This window comes from Sitophilus oryzae, unplaced genomic scaffold, assembly GCF_002938485.1.
Source record: "Sitophilus oryzae breed Bouriz unplaced genomic scaffold, Soryzae_2.0 scaffold_866_pilon_pilon, whole genome shotgun sequence".
NCBI classification, from domain to species: Eukaryota; Metazoa; Arthropoda; class Insecta; order Coleoptera; family Curculionidae; genus Sitophilus; species Sitophilus oryzae.
In genome coordinates, this window is record NW_022147490.1 from 94678 (window position 1) to 118921 (window position 24244).

Sequence of the window (24244 nt, forward strand, 5' to 3'; positions counted from 1 at the left end):
TTTGACATATTTCTCATTTTGTGAAAATGAAGAGTAAATTTTAAATGTCGATAACAGGGCTACCTAAATTTTAGTTGACCTTGAATAGCCTCATATTTAATTACAGTAACCATTGTATGTTAAACCAAATTGAAATTTGACCCGAAAAGTTTTACAGGGTGAGACAAAATTAATATGGAACATTAGTCACTTTTAAAAGCAAGTTACTCCTTTATTTTAAATAGAACACCCAGTATATTATTCCGGTGTTCAATGGGGAATTTTGAGCCAATATTTGAACAGTTCAAAATTTGCATGGGATTTCTTGTTTCCAACGACGATACACCACCCTGTATACAACTATTTTTTCCCATAAAACTATTTAATTTTCCAGTTAATAACTTCGAAAATAAAATATAATCTTTTAAGATTTTTTTCATATTATTAGTAAGTAAAAATTCAACTTTCTATCAAGCAGCAAGTTTTGCATTTTTACTCAAAAATTTTGTTATATTAAAATTATATGTGGTAGATTTGCGTCCTCATATTATAAATTAAATGGCGTTAGCAAGTTAAGAACCAGGAAAATAAAAAACGTTTATTTAAAAAAATTCCCACATTTCGACGTATATTCGTCTCTTTCAAGGCTATTATCAGCTAAACGTTCTTTTCTCAAGCGTACTACTAATTTTCACACTTGACAAAATAACCTTTTAGTTAAGAATAGCCTTGAAAAAAAAACGTCGGCAATTTTTTAAATAAAGATTTTTTATTTTCCAACTGCTAAACCTGCTAGTGCCATTTCATTAATACTTTATTATATTTACCTGGGCCTGTAATATTAAACCACCTGGACTAAATTGTTATATTGGTGCAGTCTCTATGTATTGGTAAATAGACAACTATAAAATCTCGGGAAAATCTCAGACGATTGGAATTGCCATTATTCGTGGAACAAATTAAAGGCTGACGGCCTGATTACAGCCAAACTGAAAAAAGACATGTAATTAATGTTTTTTTAAATTATTTTCAGACATGATTTTTGTTTAATATACTGTTTTGTAAAAAAAATGTCTATACCTCAGTGGTTTACTAATATTAAATTTGCCTAACAGACAGAGGGCACAGGGCATAGAGTAGATTTTAACAACGCAAAAATTATTATGAAAGAAGCGATTGCCTCTAAACATGATTTTTTAATACAGCCTAATAAAATAATTATTTTTTATACAAGACGATAAAATGGTATTTTATCGTCGACCGAAAAGATTAATTCACGAGCCATGAAATCGCGAGTGAATTAGTTTCGGGAGATGATAATGCAATTTTATCGTCGTGTATAAAACAATATTTTTTCCATAGCGAGTTACACGTTTTAAAAAATATTCAGAAATTATTATTTCAAGGAATTTATTACGAGTAGAAAAAATATTGTGCTGGGTTGGCGTTGGTTTCTATGTAATTTGACAAATAAATAAAGCTGTCTCCATAGATAAATGAAACAAGTTTAGATTGGAAAGTGCCCATAAGGACAATATAAACACTATTTGGCGCTATTCTTGCAACGGTCGCGACCCAGAACTTTTGAAAATTTCGGAGCGGTTCGGCTTTTTCCGGAATTATATCGCCAAATATTGTTTATTCAGATTTATTATTATTTTCGTTTAATTTTATAAATTAAATACAGTGTGTTGCATACAATAAACTTTATTTTATATAAGGACGCATGTATGAAATACCTATGAAACATTGCAAACTGACGTTATGCCACGATCCACGATGGTTTTTGCAGTTCACAGTTCACAGCACACCTTTTTAAATTTTTAATGCCACTTTTTCACAATTATCACCGATTGGAGTAAATAAAACTTGAATTAAACTCACAAGATAGCAATAATTACTTTGAAAATGGACGCTATAAACACTTTTCGGAATGTCTTTAATGAGAGCGGTTTAGATTTTTTGAAAGATTATTATGATTTTTGAAGATTCTGACTTTGACAAGAGAAAATTACTTCTGTTTTTGTTTGCCGTTGTTCTTAGCGACCGCTATAGCAGCGCCAGATCGCATATAACGGTTGCAAACCAAAATAATTTCGCGACCTAAAATTTTTACGGGCTTTCCAATCTAAACTTGTTGCATTTATCTATGGCTGTCTCTTTAGTTGCCAGTTTTGAGTCAATATTTTTTAATTCCCTTTCGTGTCGATTGCTGATTGAATTGGAGCCAGAAATGGCTCAAAACGAAATAAGTAAAAATTACCAACAGATATTTAGGCTTAGGCGACAAACGCCATATCCAAACTTACAGTGGTGAAATACCCACAGGACTTTTTTTGAAGAAATACTGTTTTGGATACTTTTGTTAATCATCTTTCTTAATTTTTTTAATTAACTATATGTATAATCCAATGAAATGATTAAAAAAATGAATTTTCCAAAAATTAACTATTTAAACAATTAAAACATAGTTGAAATTTGCTGATCTTATTTAGAAATAAAAAATATTCTTTTAGGCCTATATATTCGCACTCGATCGTGAACGTGTCTACCGATGTTTTTTGATCTAATATACTGGTCTGCAGGAATAAGCTGACAGCATTGTTTAGCCAATAAAATAACAGGTTTACCTTGGTCCTAGGCGCGATTGGAATATCATATATTTTTCTAACAAAAATATATTATTTTAAAAGATATTTTGGTAGGCTAAAAAATTATAGCAATGATAGTATTGTGTTATATACTTATAACAGTAAGATTATACAGGATTATTCACTACTAAAGGAGGGGAGGGCTATTAAAGCTACCATTTAAAATTATTTTTAAAAGATACAGAGTGTCCCAAATAAATAAAAAAAATATAAAAGCTGCATGTTTTTAAATGGAACACCCTGTATATTATTACATTTCTAGTTTCTGCGATTAAAATAAAAGTAAAATTCATTAAGGTTTACCGCACCATCCAGCATCTTACCGTTTTTGAAATATTTACGATATTTGCGAAAATGCATTAACAATTTTAATGCTTCAGTTCTCTAGGTGTATTTACGTTTTTAAAACCAAATATTGTACTGAAGTTTTTCTATTTACTAAATGTTGTGTTGCAATAATAAAAGTAATACTATCTTTATAGAGTGTCTAAAAATTTATATTAAATAATTACTAACTTTAAACGAAAATAACTTGTTTAATTGAAATGGAACACCCTGTATATTTTACGCGACTCAGATGCACAATTTAATTGTCTATCAAATTGAATTATACTATTTTTTTCCCGATCTTTTCAGGTTTTCGTAGAAAATGCATTTTTTTATAATTTAGGCCTCATAAATGATCCTGTCACAATTCGAAATACTATGAAACTCATTTATTTGTTTCAATAATATTTAACTGAATATTTGATATATTAATTAGTTGTAATTAAAATCTTTGACTCTGTATATAAATGGTTTATTGAAATCTAACGAAATTATTATCTCTATTTCTCTCTATTTTAGAACAAGCACAAAATGTCAATAATAAAAAAGTTTTTCTCTTGTAAAGATAATCCGAACATTCTGTAAATCACGGATTTAGAATGACCAGGTCGGTATATAAAATTTGTTTTCACAATTCGAAAGGATTTGAAACTCATATATTTGTTTATACATATTTAACAAATACTTTAATGTTATACGTGGCTTGTTAAGTAGTAACTAAATAGTTTGATTCTGTACATAAATAGTACATACAATTTAAAGGAATTGTTAAATTCAATGACTAAAGAATACAAGGACGAATAACCCCGGCAACGAAATTGTTACCATACCACCAAACAGTGCCGTAGTACATATTTTTCTTAGCATAGCCGCTTGAAGAGATATTTATATTTTTGATAAATGATTTGACTACGCCTATGGTGTATGTGGTAGTATCATACTAATTAATTACGAAAAAAACGTATCAAATTTTTAACAAAAGGTACAAAGCTAGTATCGACGTATAGCACAAGTACATATAATATCAGAAAAATAAAATTATTGAATTCGGTAAGAAACTAAGAAAACACTAAAAAGATGGTATGGATTGTTTATTTACCTATGAAATGTAACTCCTGGCTTTTTCATATCGCTGCGCCTTTTATACTTGAAAGCTGAACAACTAATCACCATTGTAATAAAGTTTATACAACGTTCACTACACACAAACTATTAAAAATCACTAAAATTGTCGCTGATGATGACCAGCTGATAACTCATTCGTTACAACCAAAAAAATGGCATCTAGCATCACAAAAATGATGCAGCCCGTAAAGATATGGACGTTACATGTATCCTTGTATTCTTTAATCATTGGTTAAAATAAAGGAAAAAATGGTTAAGATAAAAAAATCTTATAGGAAATATTTGAACTGTTAATTCATTTTCTTACATTAAATAAATAATATTGTTGAAGACTGAGATGGTATAAAAACTTATGTCGTCAAAAATTGATACTATAAAGTTCTTGAATAGGATATATCGTTGCTAGTATTTTTCTGCCTTTACTTTAATGAAAAACCTTCGTTTAAATACCTCGAATTACTCTATCACCATATATCTTTCCATCGCTCATTCCAACCAGCCCAGGACCGCCACGGTATAGAGATAAAATACACATTTTGAGCACCTAATTAAAGCTAAACTTCCTCTAGTCTACGTATATTGCACACAACTGTATAGTAGCCAGTGTTCGTAGCCGCCCCGCCGAGCACACAACGTAGGTAGGTATGAATGTATATTGCTTGTGACAAAGAAGAAGGCTTGGGATGTCGAATTCACCAGGTCGCGCTCACGCACCAGCGCCCGCCCTAGCGCGGTCACTAGTGCGTGGAGTGGCGTCATTGGAAGGCCGATTCCTTGTGTAGCGTGTCCGACTTGTGGAAGGAGGGTCTTCCGCTGCCTTCCACGCCCATCAGTTGAATATCCTGCAATATAATATACGATTTAAAGCAAATCTATGATTTGATTTCATCGTTCAGTGCATTTGTATTTTTGTATAAAAAGATTAAGGAATGGTAGATGGAGGTGGGGACTTGACAGGGTGGGGATCCTTGACAGTTCTCTATGACGTTTCATTCGATACATTTGAAATTGATTTGAAATTTTGCTGATTTTTTGCAGTTTCGTTACTGTTTTGTTTGGTTTGGTGAGGTTTCAGTGATTTGTTTTTTACACGTTATTCAAAACGTGTAAAAATTATGATGTAGGGTAGACATGGGATAGACTTAATAATTTGTTGTTTTATTTAACGTTGTCCATAAACGTTGGTAGTTATTAAAATTGTTATAAAAATATATAATTCTAATAAAAATAGATAATCCTCTATGGGTATTTCGCCACTGCAAGAAAATCTACAAAATAAAATAGTTATTTTTTGTAAACACTTCTGCGTTAATCCCAAACGGAATCTGCTTGTCAGAAGTTAGGGTTACAGTTATACAAATTTGTCTAACGAACAAAAAATGCTTAACGTTTCGGAAAGTTTATCTCTTTCCGTCGTCGGAAGCAAAAAATTACAAAAAAAAAAGAAAAAAACTATTTAAAATATTTAAATTTAACTACTTGCGAACACTTTAGTTTTTTAAAACAGATACGTCTACAAAAACCGTTGACGTTCTGTTAAAATGGCATTATATCAAGTTGAACTTGACAAATTAACAATTACTACCTGATAACAATTACTTAATAAGGTAAAACCAAAAAAAAAACAAACTTTCTGTATGATTATTTTTAATTTTTACGTAGGTATGTTATGTTTATTTATGATATGTTCTTTAAAATCAAAGAAGCGTTTGCCATACATTACTAACATCTACAGATGCATGAGCAATATTTTAAAGAACATAACATAAATAAATATAACATACCTACGTAAAAATTAAAAATAATCATACAGAAAGTTTGATGAATCCGCCACATAGATATAGACATTTTTTAAAAATAGATAAGTTATAATAATTATCTATTAACACAACCATCGGATACGCTGCTGAAGCAGGTAAGTCAAATTGACGTATTTCAATTCTTTGACAAGTAGTATAATTTTAAGTGAATTTCGTAAATGATCGGTTTACTACACGTATGTATATTATAATAGTCACTTACTAGTGAAAAGTTATTCAATTATTCCCCTCCCCCTTTTTTTAACCGAGATCTACCACGCTACACAACCAATTTATAGTCTTTTTCGATAAATCGCGCAATACTGCCACTGTTAATTTAAGTTCTTCCACAATTTCCTTCTATATTTACTACCTTTAAACAACTATCAGTAAAAAAAATAATAAATAATAAATAACATAAAATAAGCTCAGTAAAGACCTTTGACATTATTGCGATTTATCGAAAAAGACTGTAAAATAGTGGTTTGTGTAGCGTGCGGTAAATCTTGGTCAAAAATCGACGGAAATAATGGAATAACTTTTCAGCAGTGACTATATAATTTATATACGTGTAGTAAACCGATCATTTATGATATTCGCTTAAATTAACTAATTATATATTTTTTCTTCCGTTTTTGCTTTTATTTACTATTTGCCAAAGAGTAGATGTCAAAAAATTTAGATATGTTAATTTGACTTACGTACTTGCTTCAGTAGCGTATCGGATGTTTGTATTAATAAATAATTATTATAACTTGTCTATTTTTATTAGAATTATATATTTTTATAACAATTTAAATTTTTTTAATAACTACCAACATTTATTGACAATGTAAAATAAAGTAACAAATTATTGAGCCTACCCTACATCATATTTTTTACACGTTTTGAATAAAATTAGAACGGCACTGATAAACCGGAATTTAAGGAAGTTTTTTATATGCTCCTTCCTTAAAGTCTGCGACTCACCTGTGATACGAAGTTGTTTTCCGACTTGGGCCGAGGCAGCGCCTTCTGCAGGGATCGGCCCAGTTCGTGCAGGCTTCGGTCGCTCCCGTGCATCTTCGCCATCGATTCCTGGGACAGGTTGACGTGATCGGCCTCGGCCGCCAGAGCGTTGACCACGGCGCTTATGGTTTTGCTCTCGCTACCTAGATCTTCTTCTCTGTGTGCCAATAGGTTGGGGTTCTTTCCGATTTTGTTCAGCCTAGTGGAGGAAAAGTAAAGGTTATTTTTTTGGTTGATGGTGTTGAGTAGTGACCGAGGTAATTGTAAATTTTGCTTTTTCGATGGATTATATGGTTTAAAACAGTGCCAGTTGGTAAAATAAATATTAAATACAGTTTTGAAACTTTTATTTTAATATTATACTAAATTGAGAAATTTTGCTTAAAGATACTAGTACACTTTATATGCAAATTAGAAAAAAATATACTTTTTTAACGTCTAAATAATTTAGTGTTAGTACTTATATCGTCAGTACAAAGTGTTAACCTGCTAACCCAATTTTTGACTTTAATTAATAGTTATTTTTGAATCTAGTGCGCGAAGTGCTACTTTGGTGATCAATACTTGAATTTTTAAAAACTAAGTAATACCCCGCCTAATTTAATAGATACAGCGAAAACGGCAATTTAGAGTTTATTGCCAGAAAAGTCCAAACGTCAGTATGAGAAGACGTATGAACAATTCAAAGACTAGTGTACAGCGAATGGAGCTAATAATATATCTGAAAACGTGCTATTGGCATATTTTGCTGAGAAATCCAAAAAGGTGAAGTCTTCCACGTTGTGGGTCGTATATAATCAAAAATAATAAGAATAATAATAATAATAGGATGGAAATCTTCGACAGTGGCCGAGGGATACGTCGAGGATTCTATCAACAATAAAATTCAAATATCAAATACAATTTTAGAGTGCCAAATACCGGGATCAAGTACCTCTACATCAAAATTGGATAGTCTCAGGTCCCAAAACCCCCATATCTCAAGCAAAATCAGAACTATCTAGTTTGGGATTAAATTGGTTCGTGTACTGGTTGTACTATTAATGTTAATATTGTAAATAATAACTATAATATGCATTAGTGTTAAGTTTGATATTTGTTATTTGTTTATTCTCGAATATTTCAAAATAAATAATTAGTTATGATTTAGTTCTTCATTTTCCAAAAATCAAAATTCCAAAATCCCATATAATTTACATGCAGTATGCGAAATAGGCATTTCGCGCATTACTTCGCGCACCGTGTCATGGTAACGTAGGAAAATGAAAAAAAGTGTCACTTCGCACATTGCTATCAATTTGTGAACCTTGTCATTTTTTGACGTTTGTAGAAAAATAAAATTTTTACACTAAATTTATGTTAATTGTTATCTCTTTATCATATTAACGCATGAATGTACTTGCTACATGTGTACATATTTGTTTGTACCGTTTCTTTTCTCTCAAATCATACAGCCTGCTCATTGATTATTTCCAAAGAGTAATAAAAATTGCAATGAACTACTGGCACTACATTTTTTATTTTGTCAGCATTACTACAATTACCTTGTTCGTTTAGATTATTATAAACAACAAAATAAAGCAGGAACAGTTCAAATAATGCATTCTACCATAACGGCTCACTCTAAACAATAATAAAAATTATTATTGTTTAAATATCTACAAGCCTTTAATAACCATTGTCACGAACCTCAATATGTTATAAAGAGTCAAAGATGCACAAAAATAATGATTTTTTCAACTTACCAATTCCATTTATGCGTTGGTGATAATATCTAAATATATAATGACGTTAAATGCAATTTTTTGAAAACACTCGGTGATTTTATTATTTAAACTATGAAAATAGTTTATTCACATTTGAGAACTTATTTAGAGCTTCAAAAGTATCTACTGCTATCAAGTCTCGCGAATTAGAACTAGAATACTAGAAACACTAGAATCCGAAAATCAGTTATTAATATACAGGGTGTTTCAAAACAAATGCGAAAAACTTCAGGGGGTGATTCCTTGTTCAAAATAAAGGGTAGTTTGCTTCATAAACGTTGGGTCAAAAGTCAACCATTAGGGAAATATCGCGGTACAAAGTTGGCGGAAAAATATTGTTTTTATTTTTTATCCTGAAAACGAAAAGAGATAGACTAATGAAATTTTATGGAAGCATTACTGTTATGAAAACACACTTTCTAGTAATTTTTGCAGTTTTTTAAAATGAGTGGATGGGGTTGAAATAAACTACCACTATCATTCTTGTTAACGAAATTTAAAGAAAAATCTTATCAAACACATGCAAAAAAATTAATTTAGATAGTTTGGTTGTTTAGAAACTTTTTTATCTTTTGTGTTTTTTTGATAAAACTCACCGATTTGAAATTAAAAAATAAAATGTAAAGCATTACATGTCAGAACAAAAAACATTTTTAGACAAAGAATCTAGTGATAATACCGATAATAATAATAATAATCTAGATAATAACGTATTGCAGTAGAGTAATGTCAAATAAAATAATATTAGGAACATCCTAAAAAGAAACAGCGACCGACTAGATTTTTTCCTAAAAAAATTACAGCAGCTCACTAGATTCTTTATCTAAAAATGTTTTTTGTCCTGACATGTAATGCTTTACATTTTATTTTTTAATTTCAAATCGGAGAGTTTTATCAACAAAACACAAGAGATAAAAAAGTTTCTAAACAAACTAAACTATTCAAATTAATTTTTGCATGTGTTTGCTAAGATTTTTCTTTAAATTTCGTTAACAAGAATGATAGGGGTAGTTTATTTCAACCCCTCCCACTCATTTTAAAAAAGTGAAAAAATTACCAGAAAGTGTGTTTTCATAACAGTAATGCTTCCAGAAAATTTCATTGGTCTATCGCTTTTCGTTTTCAAGATAAAAAATAAAAACATTATTTTTCCGCCATCTTTGTATCGCGATATCTCCCTAATGGTTGACTTTTGACCCAACGTTTATAAAGCAAACTACCCTTTATTTTGAACAATGAATCACCCCCTGAAGTTGTTCGCATTTGTTTTAAAACACCCTGTATAGGCTATTCCATTACAAAAAACCCAACTTTGATGCGTAAATTTTTTGGGAACACCGTGTAGAACTCTCTATATTTTTATAAAACGCTCTCAATTAACCTACATATGCTTCCAACATTTCATTTCGATATAAACTACCATGCTCCCTGGATCCTCCGCTTCGCATGAGAGGTGCCACCCTGTATTATACAGGGTGAGTCTTATATAAGTGCAAATATTTTCAGGGCTGGCAGATCTCGATGTAAGAAACATATTTTCTCTTTACCGTTTTTCAAAGAAAAGTCCAAAATTAGTCCCGTGTTAATTTACTTTCAAAATTTGCAAAAAAAATTGCTTAAGTTTTCAGAACCACTGGATCTTTTTCGGGTTTTCTTTCTTGTAAATTTAATCTACTACGCATGTTGCCATATTATCAAGAAATTATGTTTTTTAACTAAAAAATAAAAATAAATCCAAATTTCTTCTTCAAAAAATTCCAAATTTTCATTTTTTTTTGCTATCACAATCGTGTTTCTTCAAAATATACTACCTCTAAAAATAATTGCACTTATTTAAGATTCATCCTGTATTATTATAAATAGTTACTGTTTTGAAAAGAGTAATCTTAAGTTATTTTGACATACCCTGTAGAATATAAAAATATGGAAAAGACATCCTGAAACATATAATTAAATATACCAATAAGTTAATTGTAAATTAAATAGAACGAAATAGAGGAATATCTAAAATTTCTAGTGATTTCTACTGACAATAGTTACTAAAAGCACTGCAGAAGTTCGTGAGAGTGTGTGAATTATTAAATTATGATCATATCGCTCTTTATTGCGTGAATGCGTGTGTACAGGTGCTTATATGCTCAAAAAACAAATAAAATTTAATTTAGGTACTAAAGTGTAGTAGTTCTGTTCCTACCTTAAGATAATATTATAATATGTGTCTGTATTTTTATCAATATATATTTAAATAAAAAAGTATTTTGATATCGTCTAACTTGTACTACAATTTATTATTCAAGCAAATAAAACTTTTTAGATGAGTTCAACTACGGCAACGAGCATACCCAAGTAGCATTTTCACGACTTGCGACCACATGTTTACTAAACACAACGTTGGATTAGTTACAAAAAATAGTTAGCTCCCTACCTTGGGTATTAAAATAAATTTAAACGTTTTTATAACGTTGTGCCGACGTTGGACTAGTACTACAGCAAAGTAGAAGCTTCTGCGACGTCGAATAAACCTTGTCTTGTAACCTTTTTTGCTTAAGTGATCTTTAGATGATTCGGACAACGTAGTTACAACGTTGGACAATATAGAGTTTTCCGACGTCAGTTTCAGGACCTATTCCAACGTTATGCAAACGTCGTCTGTTTTACTAATTCCAACGTTGTTTAGATTTCCTTATTCTTACGTTGGTAGGACGTCGAGTCAGTACCTTTTTGCAACTGTATTGAACCATAACCTTAAATCTGAAATTTTCACTTCATTGTTCTGTTCAGTCAGACAGTTCAGTGCTGTTTTTGTTTTTATAAAAAAAAACTTAATTAAAATGGGACATAAGAAAGGTGCATATAAAACTAAATTTAAATATACATCGACATATATTACCGATAGTTTATCCACTCCCCCGTTTATTTAGATTATAGAGGGCGGCACAAGCTAGACTCTAGGATGACTAAATTAGGCAATCTTGCGACTAGTATACTACCTGTTAAGACCCAACAGTATGCGACTACTCGAACTACCCCATCTTAATCTCCAAAACAACAAAGTGAAAGCCGCCATGTTGTTGAATAAGAAAATTTTTCGTTCGTAAAATAGCAATTCCTGCTTTTTGAATACATTAACTTGAAATATTTGACCCTAAAAAACAAGCGGAAACAATTTTTTCGACTGCGAATAAATTATTCTCATTTTACTAAAAAAAAATTCAAGAGAATTTGTAAAACTTCTTTAATTTTAAGGCCCATTAGTATTTTTCAAAGTAGAAACAATACATTTATCAATAAAGTTGTTTGCGTTTAACTTTTTTGCCTTGGGTAATGAGTTACAGAGTCGGTTAAAGTGTTTCAATAATTATAATCTTCAAACATCCTCCACACTTAAATACTTTTGTTTTGTTTTCCTTCACTGCCATCTGACATATGTCTCTAACTAAATCATAAAAATAATATTTTTACTATAATTATCCCAATTTAGGATAAAACCCGACTTAGACGCCATATTAATTTTGTATTTCTGTGAATTAGGATTTTAAACAACGTTGCAGTTTGTACTAAATTAGGCTTCTAGCCAACGTCGGTATCCAACGTCGTTTCGACCCAAAAATTATTCTCCAAACTAGTGCAGACTAGGGTTGGCACGAGGTTGTGCCGACGTTGCGCCCCGACGTTTGGTCGCGTGACACAACGTTGTCCCGACGTCCAAATGCTGCTTGGGTAGTTTTACGCACCGATTTTGATAGTAATGACAAAGAGTAGATAAGACAAGAGACGACAGTTCGCGCGGTACCTTTCATGTTTGAGTGGTGGGGAGAGTGACCTCGTCTAGCCTGTCCCTTTAAATTTTAATTATTTTTTCGCGGGAAATTTGAAATAGTCTATTATTTAAAAAAACTTGCCTGTATAGCTTTTATAAATAGTTACTGTATGGGCAAAAGAGACGACAGTTCGCGCGGTACCGTTCATGTTTGAGTGGTGGGGAGAGTGACCTCGTCTCGCTTGCCCCTTTAAATTTTCGTAATTTTTTCGCGGGAAATTTGAAATAGACTATTATTAAAGCTTGCCTGTATAGCTTATAAATAGTTACTGTATGGGTAAAGAAATAAATAGAAACGAAAAAAAATGAGTTTTCTAAATATTATGTAAAATAAATTATAACTAGAAACATATTTGTCGGGAAATAAAGATAATAAAAACAATATTTTGTATAACGTTGGTAAACAAGAGAAAGTGACCAAGTCGATTTGTAAGAAATGTTTTATTTACGTGTATTTTTTTACATATGGACTTGAACAAGTGTAATATTACACTGTGGAGTTTATGTACAAAAAAATAGAGTTGCTCAATTTTTTTTGTAAAAATATATGCCGTTTGGATTATTATACATATGGTCTTCAAAGTGGGCACTACATACCTTATGTGTTTTATAAAGAAGTTTTTTTTTATTTAATAGCAAATTTTTATTTAATAAATCCTCGCGATCACAAGCTTCTAACCATGTCTTCGATCTATGGATTACATTTAGTTTAATAACATAATTATATAGTATATTTCTATAAAAATACTTTTCAGGATCCTTTGGAAAAGAGTGAAATATTATGTTTGTCGAAGAATAAGACCCATCTTTGCAGTCTTTATAAGCACACACATTGCCACCATCTCGTCTTTTCCTGCTACTCGCGTCCTGTTCAGTATTCATATTTAACAATAATTACAAATTAGTACGCAACAAAAACGATACTAAAATTAAACCTTAAAAACTCTCAAAACGATAATATATCGAAAAACTTTGAAAACACACTTTAAAAAGGCAAAAATGCAAGAAAACAACTAATCAGATTTGTTTATGTTTAAGCCTGATTAGCACAGCTGATTAGCGTCCTAAAATCATAGATTAGAAAAAATAAAATACGCCGTTGTCAGATTTTCAGATTTTATCTGTTTATCTTTGAAATCGATCAACTTAGTTAGTCATTCTGTTTCTTTGATATTATCAGTACATTGCGAAAAAAGAACCTAAACCAACCTAATTTTACATTTCCGTATTAACATACGTTACTTATATCCTTCTTATATTATTAATTTATTTTCAGAAAATCGTGTTTATTTTTCAAAGAAATATACTTGGCAACAGACAAAATGGGACTTGATGGGACCTTTAAATTTTAATATATCTGCGTCTCTCTCGCGAAATTCGACTTCTTTGTTCACTGTCGTCTCTTGTCTTATCTACTCTTTGGTAATGATATAACTGGGGTTATTTCGGCTATAACGTTTTCTTCTAAAGGTACATAATTGTAATTTTAGAAGTTGTTCATAAAAATTCAAGCACTAGTTGATAAAAAACCTATACCATTAATATTATTATTATTTAATATTAATATTGCAAATTATATTTTATTCTCTCGTAGCTGCTGTCCTCCATTCGCGAACTTCGAGTTCCGGGCTTTAGCCCCAGGGCGTAAAGCCCGGAACGGTTCTGAAAGGAGCTGTGCGCGATAGCCTCGTGCCGCCATATGGCGCGGAACAGTTCTGGAACTTTATGACTCAATTGAATGGAGTGAAAGTATCGCGTTCTTGAACAGTTCAGAGTTGCTAAACTGCGTGAAAGGAGGACAGCAAGTATGTGCCATTTTTGCTTTTGATCAAATCGCTGTGAGAAGTTATGAAGCTGTAAAATGTTGTTTCGGGAGAGTTGAATATCCGGGAAAGTTGAGTTATTGAATATTATTGCACCCAACAACCATGTAATTACGCCCTACTTTACTTGTTAACATTTTTCGGTAATTTTATTAACATTTGAAATTGTCACAACACAACGCGACGCCCAGGTTCGGGTTCAAAAGAAAAATCACTTAATTTTTACTACCTGAAACAGCGTTAGATCACACAAACTCCGTACCTGAGCGTTTCATAGTCTATATCACCCAAAATACACACTTTTATGCAAATGCCTAATAATTTTAACGCTAAAATTTTGAACCTAACCAGCAATTTGTATTTATAGTGGTTTACAGTAATTTTACTAAATTAGACCCAAGCAACATTTGGACGTCGGGACAACGTTGTGTCACGCGACCAAACGTCGGGGCGCAACGTCGGCACAACCTCGTGCCAAGCCTAGTCTGCACTAGATTGGAGAATTTTTGGGTCGAAACGACGTTGGATACCGACGTTGGCTAGAAGCCTAATTTAGTACAAACTGCAACGTTGTTTAAAATCCTAATTCACAGAAATACAAAACTAATATGGCGTCTAAGTCGCGTTTTATCCTAAATTGGGATAATTATAGTAAAAATATTATTTTTATGATTTAGTTAGAGACATATGTCAGATGGCAGTGAAGGAAAACAAAACAAAAGTATTTAAGTGTGGAGGATGTTTGAAGATCATATTTATTGAAACACTTTAACCGACTCTGTAACTCGTTACCCAAGGCAAAAAAGTTAAACGCAAACAACTTTATTGATAAATGTATTGTTTCTACTTTGAAAAATACTAATGGGCCTTAAAACTTTAAAAGAAGTTTTAAAAATTTTCTTGAATTTTTTTAGTAAAATGAGAATAATTTATTCGCAGTCGAAAAAAATTGTTTCCGCGTGATTTTTTTAGGGTCAAATATTTCAAGTTAATGTATTCAAAAAGCAGGAATTGCTATTTTAGGAACGAAACATTTTCTTATTCAACAACATGGCGGCTTTCACTTTGTTATTTTGGAGATTAAGATGGAGTAGTTCGGGTAGTCGCATACTGGACTAATAAAGTCGCAGTTCGGCCTTAAGGCGACAGCTTGCCTTAACAGGTAGACAGTCGCAAGATTGCCTAATTTAGTCATCCTAGAGTCTAGCTTGTGCCGCCCTCTATAATCTAAATAAACGAGGGAGTGGATAAACTATCGATAATATATATCGATGTATATTTAAATTTAGTTTTATATGTACCTTTCTTATGTCCCATTTTAATTAAGTTTTTTTTTATAAAAACAAAAACAGCACTGAACTGTCTGACTGAACAGAACAATGAAGTGAAAATTTAAGATTTAAGGTTATGATTCAATACAGTTGCAAAAAGGTAGTGACTTGACGTCCTACCAACGTAAGAATAAGGAAATCTAAACAACGTTGGAATTAGTAAAATAGACGACGTTAGCATAACGTTGGAATAGGTCCTAAAATTGACGTCGGAAAACTCTATATTGTCCAACGTTGTAACTACGTTGTCCGAATCACCTAAAGATCACTTAAGCAAAAAGGTTACAAGACAACGTTTATTCGACGTCGCAGAAGCTTTTACTTTGCTGTAGTACTAGTCCAACGTCGGCACAACGTTATAAAAACGTTTAAATTTATTTTAATACCCAAGGTAGGGAGCTAACTATTTTTTGTAACTAATGCAACGTTGTGTTTAGTAAACATGTGGTCGCAAATCGTGAAAATGCTACTTGGGGACAAATATTTTCGTTGATTATTGGTTTGAAATAAATATGACAATGTCCAATTGTTAAAATACGATAAATTACAGATACATATTGATTTTTATTCGCTATTCGAGCATTCAATGTAAACGGTGTGCTTTGTCAATGATTGCCTACTGCGGCTCAACTATTAAGTCCTCTTATCCATACTCAACGCAAAAAAAAACAAATTTTGAAATTTTTAAATATAAACCTCTTCCATTCGATACCCCGTTGTATCCAATCCCGGTCTTCAGGGATCCTTTTGGATTCTTCTTTCGGAAAATCCGCTCTAAAAGGACTTAAACAAGCTAACAACTTTAACTGGGGTAAAAGCGTACACGAAAAGTCTACTACGGCCAAGTTCAAGACAAATGAGATGAGATTCAAGAGGTATAAGTTTCTGGTGACTGGTATAAAAATAAAAGTGAGAATTTAAAAGATAACAATATACAAGAAATACCAGGTGTTTTTAAAACTGGCTCCATCTCTATAACCATTTAATTTTTTTAGACACCAAAAAGAGATTTTGTATGTTAGTATATGACATAATTCAGGATTGATTGGTGTATTCAATTATTTTCGGCCATTTCCTGTTTTACTGGAAATGTAAACTTTTGATACTTTTCGGTTAAAAATAGTATTTTAAATTTCACTCTACTAAGTACATTGTCCCAAATTTTTCGTAAAAAAGTGCTTATTCCAAATATGGTAATGAGCCACTCTCGTTCCATTTAAAAAAGTTGAGTTATGATTAAAAATATGATTTTAATCGGCCAGGAAAAGTCACGAAAAACATTAGACGATCAAATATATTTTTCCAAGGCTCTTTGATAAAGAGTAGTAGTTTTACTCATAGCAAAGGCTATCTAGATTGAAATTTAAAACGCTAATTTTTCTTAAGCGAAGATTGTCAAAAGTAGACATATGATATGTCTTCTATTATATATATTCTATTCAGAATGTAATCTTTATAAAAAAATGACTGAGGGAACCCTTTAAAAATCAAAAGTTGTAGTCATTTCCTGTGAAACAGGTAGTGTCATTATACTAATTGAATACGTCAATCAATCATAATTTAAGTTATATACTACCATACCAAATCTCGTTTTTTAACTGAAAAATAAAAAAAACTGTATCGGTTTTTTTAAGAAATATTATTTCTTCTTTATAGTTATATTAAAATGCGGATCATAACTCCATAAATTACGAGAACTTTATAAAATTTTATTTAATAAATCGAGTAATTTCCTAGCAGTATCAATAACTTTGAATAAATTTTAGGTAAAAATTTGAATACTAGGTAAAAATAAATTAAAAAACCAGTCAACAAGAAACTGAAAGCGAATGAAAATAGAGATACGGGGGACGTTCAATTTGCAGAAACAAAAAAAATACAGAAATAAAAACAATCAATAACAGATCATAACAGAGGACGTGAAGTCGCCACAAAGGAAAACACACACGCATAGATGTATAGTGCGGATCGTCAAAGAAAATCGTAAAGGTTGTTATTTGTATAAAAATTTTATATGTAAATTTGTTTTTAATTATATAATTTACGAATACTTCCATTATGAGGGCTTTTCTACAAAGCTCTCTTAGTAAAGTAATATGATGCTTTGAACATTTTAAAAATCTAATTTGTAAAATGCTTATACTTGAACAATAAGTTGACTGTTTACTGTTACAAAAATTAAATTATATAAAAAATACATTTAGCCACTCCGTACGAATATCAATATTCTTAGGAAATCTAACCAGAAAGTATGCATGTGGCTTAATATAAATAAAAGAACAATTGAATACTTTACTTGCCTATGAAAAGATAATTCGGGGACCTTTATGTCAGAACTTTCACACACTAATAGCCATTTCAACGAGTATTTAGAAAGTCCAACGAAAAAAAATAGAAATATAATTGCACAAACTTAAAACTAACTTCTCACTGAACACACTTGTATCCTTGACTATATAAAAGCGGTCGATAACAAAGTAATTAATACAATTTGTAAATTAAAAAACGCAAAAAACAAGCGTCGTTACACAATGGAAATAAGATTATAACAATATGATGCGAATGAAAAGTTGGTTTCCATAACAATGTATAATTTGTCTTTCTAAAAAACTTTCTAAACCATATAAAATTGTGATTATTTTGGAAATACGTGCAACTTTTAATGCGCATGCGCAAAGTAAGGTCCTCGAGAAAAACAAACCTATTGAACGTTTCATAACTGCAATAAAGAAGGTTTGAAAATGGCATGTCGTGATGTTGGAGACGTATTTTTTAGTGCTAAACTTATGGCGTTGATTTATCCACGTAAGTATATGAATGCCTATAGACTTTCCTTGGCATAATCATATGTCATATCCTATGACCTAGGATATGGAATGGAAGGGAAACGGAAAGGATAGTATACATTGTCCTATTCATTTACATTATATAATATTTTATGTAAACGGAAGGGAAACGGTATGGAGCTGATATGAAAGGTATAGTGAGAATCAACCTTAAATCGTCGTGAGCTGACTAGCTGTCTATAAAAGCTATGGATGCACCACACGGTAGATCTTTTTCGGAAGCCTGAATCACCGTGTATATCATCAGAAGTGGGATGATGCCCTATACTTATATTAAATTATTTATTTTTCTAGTTTAATAATAATAACTCTTTCCGATTTTCTTTGACTCCCCACCCCACCACCATAACCCAACACCAAAGAAGCGATTTCAAAACAGTCATAATTTAATAACCCGCGCCCCGCGGTGCGAGTGTATACCAACCACCGCACTGACCTCTCCGCCGCGACCGACTCCATTGTGCGGCGCATCAGCGGGTACTGGTCCAGCACTGCATTGAAGTGGTCCACGGACAGCGAGAACAGGTTACAGTAGGTCTCGGCGCGCACGGAGGCCACGCGCCTCGCGTTGGTCAGCAAGCAGATCTCGCCGAAGTAGGAACCGTCGCTGAGGCTGGTGGCCACCTCGCCGTTGGCCATCACGATGTCGACGATGCCCTCCTGGATGAAGTACATCTTGGCGCCGATCGTGCCTTCTTTTATGATTATATCACCTGGGAAATAAAAGAACAAAGCTGCAGTTAGTATATTAAAACAACTGAGAAGGTAGCATAGTCGATAACCCTATCGCGAGCTATCGGCGCTCTTGGCTAGAGTCGCTATATGTTCCAGGTGCTCCTTTAAGATTAAAGCAACGTAATATAGTACGAGAGCTAGCAACGTTGGAAAAACAAGTATTTTAAGACGTCTAGCTTTTGATATATCTTTTACTATGCTCTCTAGAGTATCTGGCTGCCGGTAAAGGTTGCGTTCCCTACTGCGCATTGAAAGAAGATCCTATATTTTTATTAGTCCTTTAATTTCTAGTATTGAATATAAACCGACCGAGTCTCCATAGCTCAGCGCGTAGAGGTTCCGTCTATCAAGCGAGGAGTCAGAGTTCGAATCTGGGTCAGTGCAAACATTTTTTTATTTTATTTTCGTTTATATTCTGATAGTAAAGTATTAAATATATATATTTTTTGAATCACCAGAATTATTTAATACCTTACTATCAGAATATAAACAAAAATAAAATAAAAAAATTATTGCCCTGACTCGGATTCGAACTCTGAATCCTCTGTTCGTAGTCGGAAACTCTACGCACTGCGTTATGGAGACATGTTCGATTTATATTCAATACTAGAATTTATAAGACTAAATTAAAAAAATATATATGATCTTCTTCCGATGCGCAGTAGTAAACGCAACGGGTATCGGCAGCCAGACGGGCCGCATGCTGTTCCGGAGAGCATAGTAAAAGATATATCAAAGAGCCAGCTTTCTTAAAATACTTTCTCGAAAACGTTGAAACGTTGCTAGCTCTTATACTAATAAAAAAGGTCTATAGGGTGATTCACGGCGATGATGGTACGTTAGACGTTTATGGAGAACTAGTTTTTTGAAAATTTGGATTATTACATAAAGGCACCTGCACCATCTAGCTGAAATATTATCAACTTTACAGTGTTGCCGGATCATTTAAAAAGTGGTATCATCTTTGTCATTATAAATATAACACACAGTGTATTATTACATTACATGTATGGAAACTACTTTTATATCTCATAATTTCTGTATTATACTAACCTATACCTATATCTCTTATAGTTTTCGAGATAAAAAATAAAATAATATGTTTAAAATTGATAAAAACATGATCTTGAATAAGCATTGGTAAAATCATGAATTGAACATTTTTAAAGTTGAAATTTGGGTTATAAGTTAACGAAAGTCGACATATTCGATCTGTCTACATCAACCGATTGGATATTACACAGGATGAGCAAAAATAGTATATTGTTTTATTAAGAGTAAAAATGACACTTTATGGTGGCGAGGCTGTACGACATATAGCAGAGGTACAAAAAGCCATTTTTACTCCGAATAGAACGTGTTATTTTTTTTCAAACGTCACAAATAATTTTTTAAACAACTTAAAATGTTCCAAATAATATAAAAAAAAATAAATAATTAAGTCATACCTTGTATGTAATTATATATTGAGAAAGTTATATATGGTTACGGCTTGTTCAATTTGACACTTTATGTCAGTTTAATAATATATTTTCGTACTTATATTCTTAGGCGTAAAAGTGCTTTACCTTTATGCCTAGGCGTTAAAATGGCTTTTTTATATTGTTAATTACGTCGCAAAAATTAATACTTTTGTGACGTTTACAAATTCAATAATAAGGATATTTTTAAAAAAATAAAAAAAATTTAATAATTCTATTATTAATTTAGTTTCATTTGAGAATTTTCTCATCATAACAATTTTAGAAATATACATATATAATACACATATATATGTTAATATATATTACCGTCTAATTGATTCATATAAAGTTTAAGTATTTGTTCAAGTAACAATTTTATAAGTTTTTATTTAACTTGCTTTGTATGTAACTATGTAACTATCTATGTATGTATGTTTGTTCGGAGCAAATCTTGTAAGCTAAATTTGAACCACTTCCTTTTATTGAAATAAATATTTTTTTGATTTTACGTGTCGCATTTTTTTTTATCGAACATGTCACCTTTCATTAACCTATAAACAAAATTTCAGCTTTCAATATGCCAAATTTATGATCTACCCAATAATTCTAGATCATAGATCATTTTTTTTAATCAATTCACTGTAATGCTGAAAATAATTTAGACAGATAGGGTAGGAACCTCTATGTAAAAATCCAAATTTTCAGAAAAAGCCTCTCACCAGTTAGTTCTCCATAAATGTTTAACGTGCCATGGCCGTGAATCACCCTGTATAATTCTTCAGAAATAAATAGAAAATTTTAGATACAACGCTTATCTTTAAATAACAGTAACAATTCTTCTACAATTTTAGAAATAATAGTTAACTAACTATGGTAGATAAAAATATGCACAAAAATGAATCTGTTGAAAAAATCCATAATAATAATTAGAATTTTTTATCCTGTTCTACAATCTGAAGAATTTATATTTAAATAAAAAAGAAAAAAATGAGGTTAACTGCATAGTAAAATATGGCACAAACACAAAAAGTAGAAGGTCAATGCGAAATAGCGGTAAGCACCCTGTCGACAATAATTAAGAATATAATCGTATACTGTGAAGATATGAATCAAACAACAATTTATCTTGTAGGTCAAAAGTATTCAAAGTCGAAGAATAATTTTAACATCTTGCTAAAACTGAAAATTCATTACCGGAAATTTTTACCATTTTCTTTGAAAGGGAGTTATCTTAATCTCTAGTTTTAGAATTAACATAAATTGTTAATTAAAATTTCTATTTTATAGCAGTATTTTTTTATTTACAGTACTATTTTTTTCGTACATATTTCAATTATGGAGTATACAAAATTAAAAAGAAAATCTTTTTAGCTTTTTATTGGGACGATTTTCAATGTTTATATCTACCAGGATAATATTATTTTTAGTCAACCATTACTATTATTAATCATTATCAGCCATTACTCGCTGACGAGTATTTGACACGCATCAGAGAATGGTTACGCAAGGCGTTTTGTTTCATGAGGTTTCCTGTAACTGGAAAGCCCGATACGTGATGTGGATGTGATCACTCTTCCGCACTCCGGACATTCAAAAATCTCATTACTTTGTAGCCTCTTTACTTTTTGGTTGTTGTTGTTGACTGTGTTTACAATTCTTCTCCATTGCATTCTATTGTGCGCTGCTTCTTCCCACTGATTCTGCATGCTTATCCCCTTTAAGTTTTCATGGAAAATATCTTTGTATCTTTAGAGTTGTCCACCCGGTTTCCCCTTAACAGCTACAAGCTCACGGTAAAGAAGAGATTGCGGTAGGCGGTTTTCTTGCATCCTGCCAATGACATCGAAATAAATTAGACCCGGCGACTTACATTTTGGCGAAATCCATCATTGCCTTAGAAAATTGCATGTATGCCAAATTTCCACTTCGACCGCATTTAAAAGGAAATCTTATCTACGTATACGTACGGGGATAGCTAACCCACATTGTAAACCAGGAATTCCAAATATAGATTACGTCGTAGAATACTTTCGCGGTATTGTCGCCTGGACGAGTCCAAGCTCTGGATCAAGTTGGTGGCGTGGCCCAGGAACAGGGCGTAGCACGTGGCCCCGGAGATCATAGAGAGCATTGTGAGCCACATGTCCGTAAGGGATTGTGGGGGGAAGCGGCCGTAGCCGATGCACAGCATGTGGGACATGGCCTTAAACAGGGCCCAAGAGTATTGTTCCAGCCAAAAGGCCTCCTGGGAATTTTGAAATAACGTAAAGTTTAATTGTGAGTAATGTGTGTTCGTATAGAATTTTTAAAAACTAAAAAAATTTTGGTTTGTTTTGACGCTAGTAATAACCGATCTAAGGTAATGCATCCGTTGTCCGACGATACAATGATACGATATTAATTTTATTGGTTGAATGTAAAGACTTGGATTGGTTAACCGTTTCTAATCAATTGAAGTCTTTAAAGTCAACCAATAAAATTAATATCGGACCATCGTATCGACGGATAACGGACGCATGAAAATCAAGCTTAAGACATCGTCAATGATCGTAAACTAAAAAGTATAAAGTGTAATTGGAGCCACTAATTTATTCTAAGTTTAGTGCCTACCAAATGGGTATATTGAACTATCTCAATAGCCAATTTTTGCTTCTCACCAACATCAACTATATTATCATACCACCTTTTCGATAGATTTATTATTCTTATTAGCAAATAATAAGCTTATAAGCTATTTATCAGAAATCGTGTTCAAATTAGTTAAATTATTAAAATCATATATCTTAATATTAAAATAATGATTAAACTATTTAAAATAGAAAAAAATGTATTGGATAATTTTGAATTTTTAAATTAAAATGATATTAATACTTACTATTAATCACAAAATCAAAAATGCCGAAAATGTGTCAAACTTTATAATATACGACTGTCTAGACATTAACTAATGAGTATTTTATTTGTGGTTCAATCTAAATTTTAAGCTTCCACTCAGATACTTCAGTTAGTTTTAAGGTCGTAAACCTGACATAATCTTATAAGCTTTCGTTAGAAATCTGCGGGAAATAGGAATGAGACAAAATGTAAAAAATTATTAAGCAATATCTTCTTCTTCTTTGGGTGCCATGTGCTATGCCGCACGTTGGCGATCATTCGTCTGTTTTATGGCTATAAGATGACTAGGGTGCCCTCTTCGGCTCGTCGAAATATGGTTGCGGCGTCAGGTATGCCACTCCAGTTTCTTATGTTACGAAGCCAAGAATGCTGTTTTCGACCCGGTCCCCGTCGGCCTTCCATCTTCCCCTGCAGTATTAACCTGGGTATATGGACGTCCCCTTAATATATGTCCCAGATCTGATACTTTGCATTGTTTTACGGTATCCATTAGTTGTCTGTCTACTCTGGCTCTTCTTAGGACTTTATCATTTGTTGCATGCTCCGTCCAGGTTTTTTGACTTTGACTGCGCGTCCAGGGTACGCGCAGCAATCGAAGTGTCCACATTTCAAAAGCCTCAATTCTGTTTATTGATTTTACCTTAAGTGACCAAGTCTCAGCGCCATACAACATCAC

General features: G+C 32.1%; 1 protein-coding gene across 1 annotated transcript in view; it reads right to left on the minus strand.

Annotated features, from left to right (window-relative positions):
* Positions 1-363: 363 nt before the first annotated feature.
* Positions 364-24244, minus strand: part of LOC115890474 (potassium/sodium hyperpolarization-activated cyclic nucleotide-gated channel 2-like) — a 224628-nt gene continuing 200747 nt past the window's right edge. The window contains exons 7-11 of the mRNA XM_030910714.1: positions 22702-22918; positions 18912-19188; positions 6851-7088; positions 4627-4924; positions 364-968 (exon numbers count right to left, since the gene is read on the minus strand). Of these exons, the coding sequence (XP_030766574.1) occupies positions 4838-4924; positions 6851-7088; positions 18912-19188; positions 22702-22918 (819 nt within the window). The 3' untranslated portion in view covers positions 364-968; positions 4627-4837. The remainder of the gene's footprint in view (positions 969-4626; positions 4925-6850; positions 7089-18911; positions 19189-22701; positions 22919-24244) is intronic.